This window comes from Nipponia nippon, unplaced genomic scaffold (assembly GCF_047370975.1).
Source record: "Nipponia nippon isolate SJK-2023a ecotype South Korea unplaced genomic scaffold, ASM4737097v1 scaffold_18, whole genome shotgun sequence".
NCBI lineage: Eukaryota > Metazoa > Chordata > Aves > Pelecaniformes > Threskiornithidae > Nipponia > Nipponia nippon.
Genome location: NW_028262334.1, coordinates 4174241 through 4182817, shown reverse-complemented (window position 1 = coordinate 4182817; position 8577 = coordinate 4174241). Strand labels below are relative to the sequence as shown.

General features: G+C 44.9%; 1 protein-coding gene across 2 annotated transcripts; it reads right to left on the bottom strand.

The window, feature by feature from the left end:
* Nucleotides 1-997: 997 nt before the first annotated feature.
* Nucleotides 998-7452, bottom strand: TMED2 (transmembrane p24 trafficking protein 2). Of its 2 annotated transcripts, XM_087754345.1 has the most exons (5): nucleotides 7060-7452; nucleotides 5460-5652; nucleotides 5019-5039; nucleotides 2953-3060; nucleotides 998-1924 (listed from the first exon to the last, which is right to left on the bottom strand). In XM_087754345.1, exons 1-5 carry the CDS (start codon nucleotides 7237-7239, stop codon nucleotides 1800-1802), a joined length of 627 nt encoding a protein of 208 aa, XP_087610471.1. In that variant the 5' UTR covers nucleotides 7240-7452; the 3' UTR covers nucleotides 998-1799. The 2 variants fall into 2 exon arrangements, with proteins under 2 accessions (XP_087610471.1, XP_087610472.1); XM_087754346.1 differs by lacking the exon at nucleotides 5019-5039 and having other exon boundaries at nucleotides 7060-7437.
* Between the last annotated feature and the right edge of the window lie 1125 nt (nucleotides 7453-8577).

Genomic DNA, 8577 nt, shown 5'->3' with positions numbered 1-8577 from the left:
GGCCCGCGGCCCGGCCTCGCCAGGGCCGTGCGGAAACAGGCGCCGCAGCGCCTCGGTTCCGCCCCAGGCGCCGCCGGCCGCCGCCGCCCGCCCGGGCCGGACCCTGCGGGGTTTTGCCTCCTCGATCAGAAAACGCGCTCGTAATCGCCACCCTTTGCATACACCAAAAAAACCTTATTTTTATGGCAAGCGGCCTGTCACAGTCAGTACTTCTGCGGGTCACAGAGAAGCACTGCGACTCCCAGCTGCCCGGAGTTGAGCAGCAGAGCAGTAGGTTGACAATGGCCTGCGACTTCTCCCACCTGCCCATGAAGGGGAATGAATTCCCGATATCCTAAGAGATACTCTAGGAAAAAGCTCTGAGTGTTAAACTGTACTTCCTTAAAGCATCAAAGGAAAAAAAAAAAAACACAAAGTTACCTTTTTTTTTTTTTAAAGAATTTGTTTATTTATCGAACCTGGGTCATATTTAGATTCACAAGCAATTTTTAAATGTACATCTTGAATTCAATTTTAAGTGTTTTACACAAAAATATTGGCACACAACAGTTGCAACAAGGTGTAAGAGCCACCTTTCTGAAGAACTGCTGCAAGTGTTTGCCCGAGGTTGAAAAAACTTTACCTGGAACATGAAAACCTGTAACAAATTTTAAATTAATCGTACAAAACTGTTGTGTGTTACTTGTAGAGGCTCCCCCCTGGAAAAGACCCCACCCCACCCCCAAAAATGATTACAACTAATATACATCAGTCACAACATAATCCTGGCTCAGCACCCACATCAGACGCTTCTTTAATTTTTAAACCAATCATCAGATACCGAGGAAAGTAACTTTATACAAAAACAAATCTACATGTGCCTGAAAAAGAAAACACACCAGTATTTAGCATTATGCTAATTGTGATCAGATAACGGCAGAGACTGCCACTTAACTTAAATACAAGGGCTGCATAGCATCGCAATAAACCCCCAGAATCATTAACCCTTTGGCATCAGGAATCCAGATTTCCGGAACACTAATGCGCTCCGCAATAGCGCCAACAGTCTGAGCTTTGGACCTGCAAAAGCCAAAGGGTTAACTATTGTTTGCCAAGACACTGCACACAACTGGCTTCAATATAAAACCTGTGAAAAGACCAAAAACCATATGATGAACATTCAGTAATGAGGAGAAAACGTATTTTCCTATCAACCATTTAATTTAAAAGAACTTTGGGAATAAGTTGACGTAATCAGGATAGTTACTGAAGGCTTTCTTTTTAAATAGCAACTCTGTATGAACACTGGATTGGAAGTTGTCAGCTGTCTTCTGTTCATTATCAGAGTAAAGTTCCAATCGCTTCTCCTTGGCAGTTTATGTAAGCAAAGAAGGGATTATTTCAATTTCATAACACCTACTGCAGGGTTAAAGATGTCAAAAACGCAAACAGTCATGTTAGGGCCTTGTACTGTTTCCCTGGGTAGAACTGCAAGTACGAAAACAGGGGAAAAAAGTTAGAAAAAGACATCAACATTGCTTGTTACTACAGTTGAATTACAGCATTTGCAGCTCGCTTGGACCTCGCTTAGCATACAGACTAGGCAGATTGAAGTGAAAAAAATTATGCCAATTAAGTGACAAGATTTCAGCACAGCTTTTGCTACAGAAGATATATAAAAACAATTCTTTTTTAACTAGGAAGGAACATAAGCAATAAGTTTTACAGTTCAGTAAAGAGGGTTCAGAAACTAAATGACTTTTTTGTGACCAGGATGTTTGGTAGACAGTGAACTGAAATCCGGGACCAGAAAAGTATTCTTAAACAACCCTTCGGACTTCAAAAAACCTCTTCAGATAGTAGATTTGTCCCAGTGTCATGGCAACTAATACAAGAGCTTCAAAGAATGACCAAAGAACCACTCTGCTGTTTGTGTTGTCATTAACTGTTGGGGAAAAAAAAAAAAAAAGTAGTAAGTAACGAAGCATTTAAAATAAATGTAAAACACGCTTTGTCATTGGAACTGAAGTACTGCACAGAAACCACTGATACTTGTGTCATTACAAGTGTCCCAAAAGGACTCTGCGGTCTTAGAGATGAGATCTGAGAGGGGGTATTTTTCTGAACAGCTGGCTACGCAGGCAGATGTTTTAACCTCAGCTTTGGACATACACTGCAGCATCTTCCTCTGTTCTGCCCCCCTTCAAAGAGGCTGGACAGAAGCCTGTAACTGCCAAACACAAGCCACTTGCTTTTTCAAGTAACGGTCGCATATTACAGCCTCAAAGTCAAGTGCGGAATTTCTAGTCTCTAAAGGTTCATCATCTTTGGTTCTAAAAATTCAGCATTTTCTTAAATCAGACCATTAGTAACAAAAGTCATAAAACTGGAGATATTCATAGGTTCAAAAAGCTGAGGGGCCAGTGCTTTAGAATGTTCTATTTTCACATTAAAAAATATTTGCCCTTTATTCTCACTGGGCTTCCCCTAATGCACCACTTAGCGCACTCAGTCGTATTTTAAAGCTGTATTTCAGAACGTGAGGGTATTCTCTGCTTGGAAATAACAGTAGTTCTGCTCTATTTCAACAAAATACTTAAAAAAAGACTTTGGCTCAATTATTAAGCCACACCCACTTCAAGGATGAAGTAATAGTGCAACCAAAGTCTGCCCCTGGGAACCATATCATTACTGATATCTTCATGAACACGCCATTCAAAGAACTACAGAATTTACACCAATTAAGAAAAGATTATTTTGCGTAACAATCTTCATTCCATGAGAGGCGAGCCAATTTAAACAAGATAGCAAGCAGCAGCTACGTTCTTTACTGTATGGGCAGGTCCTTCAGAACTTGTTCTAAATTTTTTTTTTTTTTAGTAACTTGAAATAGCTTTCACGGACTTGCATTTTAAATCACATTTTGTAAGTTCATTTGAGAGGGGAGAAGGCATTTAAGTCAAAGACACATACTTGCTCTATGTATTCTTTCACGAACTTCCATGTACTCCTGTTCATGCTTTACAGCTGTCATGGCCACTGCTAACTCATTAATCATCTCTTCTAGCTTGTTCTGATGAGCTGCGGAATAATTTCAGAAGCAACAGAAAGTCCGTTACTGACTCAAAAAACAATTTGTTAAAATTTACAAACAGTTATATTTAATTTCCTGTCGCAGAAGTTCCGAAAAATGCAGTCTGTACAGCTGAAAACTTTCTATCCTTACAGCAAAGTAAACTTTAGTTTTCGTAGTGCCACTTTTCCTAACACGACTCTATGGTATTTAATCAGTGGAAAACCATCTTTCTCCACATCCAACTAGAAGGCAGAAGACACGCAATTTAGAGTCAGTACAGACCACTTACTCCCAATATGGGCATACTTTTCCAGAAAAATAGAACGTAAGAACACAGGAGATCAATACCACACACTAGTATCTATTTTGCCAATATCGTCCAATATATTCCAAGCAAATTATCGTAACATCACAGCTTTTCCTAGTGGTTAAGCTTGCAAAAATAGAACAACTGAGAATTTAGCTTAAGATCATGATGCTGGCAAAATGAGATCACTTTCTGAAGCAACATATCACATCTTATGATCTTCGGGTTTAGCTGAAGCACAGCATTCCGCAGAAACAATGCCAAAGGGGCCTGGCAGAGGGCAGGAACTGGCTTCAGGTTCTGGTATGTCGTGAAAGCAGAAGAGGAGGAAAATACCAAACCAACGATAACAGAAAACTAGCTTGAGATAGTTCAGCAAATGGAAGGATCAGAGATCCAAGATTTAGTGATTTGACTGTCAGTCGCAGGATCTTTTAAATACGTTCATGCTCAAAAGAACTGTCCACGTACAAACTTATAAATTAGGCAAGTCATTTTCAAAGTTTTCTAGCAACAAGAGAAGTTCAAGATATTCTACAAACACGCCCTGGGCAATCAGCTCTCTTAAAAAAAGTCGCAAAACCCAACACATTTTCCATTGAAGGGACATACTTGACTTTGAAGCTACCTTATTACGTTTTTATTTATAAATTAAGTGTTTCAGATCACAATCTGAAAATCAAGCTATTCAAAATACAGACCTTATGGGGAACAATCAAAAAGAGGACCAGAGAATAACACTCATACAAATTCCAATTAAAATCTTAAATAGTTGTGCAAACCACACTCACTTTGCTAATATCATAAATCCTTTATTTTCACGGCCAACTGGGCATGGCAATAACTGCAGTTTATTAGTAGGAGGAGAAATTACAGTTGCAGGGATTGTTTAAACTCACCCCCAAAAAATACACTCAAGAAAAATTGTTTGCCTTAAAAATTTAAAGCTGCGCTAATATTCTTTACAACAGATATATTCAGACTCAATAAAAGATTTAACTGAGTCTTTTAAAAAAAAATCAGAAGTTAGGAATGTGTTACTTTTCAAGTGATATCAAGCACTCAATGGACACAGTTATTTACTTGCTGAAATAGAAAACAAGGATTTATTGCCTTTCTAACTACAGTTAGTGATTTCTAAATAAAGCTTTATAACTTCTTACCCAATACATTCATTTCTTTCTTTTACAGCAAATGACAAGTTTGAAGTTTCTCCCCTTCTAACATTACTGAGAATTAATAACCTAAAAGAAGCTTATTGCTTCCAAAAGCCCTTGATTATTCAACACCCACTTTAGCAACAAAAAGCAAACACCGTCCAAAATATCCAGTGTTCTTGGACGTTCGGTGTTTTAGTTTAATTTCACCTAAAACGCCTGATTAAGTCTTCTGTTAGCCTTAAATAACCACCTGAAGACAAACTGTCACGGACAGTTCAAGGACCTGATCCCAAGAGCTGCTAAGTATATAAACCTCTCGATGAAAGCTTGCAGGTGCTCAGCATTGCTCAGAATCAGACCTTTTATGTAGTTTATTAAAAAGACATTCTCATGCTACAAACAAATGTTACAGAGAAAAAGCAAACGTTAGCTGTTAGTGAATAAACATATGCAAAAGACAAGATGCTAACGAGCTTTCAAAAAGCAGGACACATACCATCCCAGGTATCTCCACCACCTAGAGAAAAGTGTAAGAGATGAACACAAGTACAGGACAAAAGGCTGCAGATAAAACAGTAATCTACATGGCTAAGAGAAAATTTTCATATTAGCGCATTTATCGAAGAGCTCAGCTAATGCACGTAGTAGCCTACATACTGCTGAGCAAACTAGAAATCAGAGAATGAAACTGATGAAAAGACTAAAGGATGAAAGCATTAGTTCCTGCAGATGGCCAAGTGATTCTCTGGTGATTTTGCATTAAATCTCGTAATGAGGTCTAAAAACCATCCATATCCATTTTAGCTGTGCAAGAGAACAGCTAACTAGACAGCCTGAAGAAACAGGAATTCTGAGAATCCTAGTCAAGTTCAGAAGTCATGCATGCAGGGAAAAGCTCCCGGGCCAGAGCTAATTTCTCTCCCGGAGTCCTCCTCACCTTCTGTCTCCATGTCTTGCCCCTTTGGAGCTTCCCCGATATCAATAGTGAACATCACTATCTTGGGAGTCATGGTGGACATTCTGTTGCTAAAGCAAAACTTGTAAGTTCCATCCATGTGGGCGGCAAACGTGTATTTTCCACTGGACTCTCGATCGCCTTTATAAATTCCTTTATTATCAGGCCCTGTAATCTGGATGGGGAAAACAAAGTATCATACATTTTATTTGAAATAGAGTGGGTTTAAATATACCATTACAGCATTGCATGCGTATTTTGAAGTCATCCGCCCAGAATTACCAATACCATCTGTAATCTGAGTGGTTCAACATTCTTCATACTTTCCCTCCCATAATTCAAAAGCAGTGATGCATTACCCTGCACAGAAATCTTTAAAAAAAAAAAAAACAACGAACTTCTTGGTAAAGAAAATCATACAAAAGCCTCTCTTACTGACCAAGATTACTGGCTGTATAGTCAAGATAAGAAGCATTCAAGAACAAGTAAAACATAAGCTATCTACAGCCCTGGCTGCTGGCCAAATTAACAACTACAGGGGAAACCTTATCTCTGATGCTTGAAGGAAAACAAAAAGGAAAAAAAGACATTCGCCCATACGTCAGTACTACTTTAGACATACGGTTGTGCGTTGTCGCAGCTACCATTTCAAATGGACCACGGGCCTGAGTACTGAGCGCTCAGGATCGCTGTGATCTTAAGGCCTCCATCCTCCGCTGCTGAGCGCCCATTAGGGACATCTGGATGGGATTTCAGAGCTGCCTGACTCTGTCCTGCATTGGGGCGATGTGCAATTTTAAACAGTTATATTCACTCTCAGCAATGACTCTCTCGTGTTTAAGTTATCCCAACCAACCCACTACCTGCTCTGCACCAAAATGAAAGGCATTCTTATGTTATTCTCCTACTGATTTGATGTTTCATCGAAGAAAAGGACTTACCTACAACTTTCAAGATGGCAATCAACCTGATTAAAGCAACACGTTTTGATTCAAGGGGGGACACGCTGCTCCCAGAATAAGCAACACGTTTTTATAAAATTTAACCCTGTTCGTTCTTCCCGCCAAAGGGTTTATTATGACAAGACCGTATCGAGCAGAATAACCAGGAAAATCTCAAGAGAACAGCTCTGAAAACAGGAACGCTGCCTTCTGCAGCAACAGCAGAAGTGACAAGCAGCCTTGGGGAACGCAGCCCCCCGAAGAGGGGCCTCGGCCCCTCGGCGACGGCCCACGCCGCCCCGCCAGGCCCCCGCGGCAGGGCAGAGCCCTTCTGCTCAGCAGGCCGGCGGCGACCCCGCCGCACGGAGCCCCCGCAACCAGGCGGGACCCTCCCAAACTTCCCAGACGGTTCAAACCACCCTCCGGCCGCTGTTTGCCCCCTCCAGGGCACCGCCGCCGCCACCACCGCCGCCCTCCCGGGCGCTGCCCCCGGCCGCCCCGGCCTCCCCACCGCCCCACGCGGCGAGGGACGAGAGCGCAGGGCCCGGCCCCGGGGCGGCGGGACAGGGCTCGTCAGCCCTCCCCTCAGCACGGCGCCCGCAGCCCCAAGGTCAGCCCGCCGCGGCGCCGTCCCGCCTCACCTCCACGTCGATGTCCAGGAAGCCCCCCTCCGCCACCTCGAAGATGAGCCCCATCTTCGTACCGGACGGCACCCGCTCCAGGAAACACTCCTCAGCGTGCGCGTCGATGCTGACGAAGTAGGCGGCAGCCGGGGCCGCCAGCGCGGCCAGCAGCGCCAGCACCGCCCGCACCGGCGACATGGCGGAGCCCAGCGGGAGGGGGCACCGAGCGGCGGGACGGCAGCAAAAGGGGAGGGGGACTTCCGGTTCGGGCCACGCCCCTTCCGGGGCACGGGGCCGCCGCTCATTGGCCGACACAGCTCCGCTGCCACGTACGGCCCGCGCTACGGTGGCCCCTGAGGGACCGTGCGGGAAGGGGCCGCCTAAACCCCCGCGCGGGGACGGCACGGTGCAGGAGGCGGGGCCCGTACCGGGGAGGAACCAATGAGCACGGAGCAGGGGGCAGGGCCGCGGCGGCGAGGAGCCAATCAGGACGAGGCAGAGAGAGCTGTCCTGTCAGAAAGCGTGGCGCGCCGAAGGAGATTGGGTGAGCGGCCGAGGAGGCGTCGCCCGGCAACGGGGGGAGCGGTGGCGCCTGAGGGGACCGCGGCGGGAAGGAGGCGGTGAGGGCGGCCGCCACCGCCCTCCTCCTCCTCCTGCTGCTGAAGCCGTGAAAGCCAAACTTGCTACGGGAAGGTAGAGATTTGGGGAGCAGCTGACGACCAAGAAAGTAACGGGGAAGCCCCGCTCGTGGCTGTTCGTTGCCCCAAGGAAGCACGGTCGGGATACACGGCAGGCGTCACCCGAGGCTAACTGAGCATTAACAGCCGTTCCTTGCATGCTCAAATGGTAATTTTCAGTTAAAACTTCCAGAAGGTCGTGCTTGAGCTTAAGGAAGTCTGTTTTCATGACTAGCTGTTTTAGTTACCTGCGGAAGATTTAAAGATTAAAGCAAAATCTGGCTTTCTAGTGAAACATTTATGCGTTTGGGTTTGCCGAGGAAGCACCAGTTACGGTACTCCCGGTAATACTCGGACGTTGCGTTTGTCTTCAGCTGCGTGACAAACGTAACCCAAATACTTGATTTGCCTAAGGAAATTCTGCTCATCTCACTCGAGGCGCCGGCGTTGAGCGCGCAGAGCTGGCGGTGCCAGCGCAGGCTCGGGGCTGGACACGTGCGGCAGGGAAAGCTTTCAGCAAGAGAAGCACGAGCTGGAGCAGTTTTAGGGCACCTATGTGACTGGATAAGCGACCTCTCCTGCCCAGTCGCTCAGAACTTCCATTGTCAAAACTTCCATTTCAGCTGGATCAAGCCAACCTTCCATCTGCTGCTTTCCGTAGCATAAACTGCTGTGCTGGTTTTTCATCTATCTCAAAAGTAGTTTTAGTCTTGCCACTAGCACTTTCTCTAAATTATTACTTTTTTTCCTCTACGTGCGTTTGTCCATAACAATGGGAACGCTTTTAATACTGAATTCTGGTGGTATGAACTCTGTTCTCGTCTCTGACTTGGACAGAATGATGATTTCACAGCACATC

Coding starts and splice junctions, on each gene's coding strand:
- TMED2 (XM_087754345.1), bottom strand. CDS start 7,239: ATGTCGCCGGTGCGGGCGGTGCTGGCGCTGCTGGCCGCGCTGGCGGCC. Junction 5,653..7,059: donor TCCTGGACATCGACGTGGAG/GTGAGGCGGGAC, acceptor TTCCCCATCCAG/ATTACAGGGCCTGATAATAA. Junction 1,925..2,952: donor TGAAAGAATACATAGAGCAA/GTATGTGTCTTT, acceptor TTTCCCCAACAG/TTAATGACAACACAAACAGC.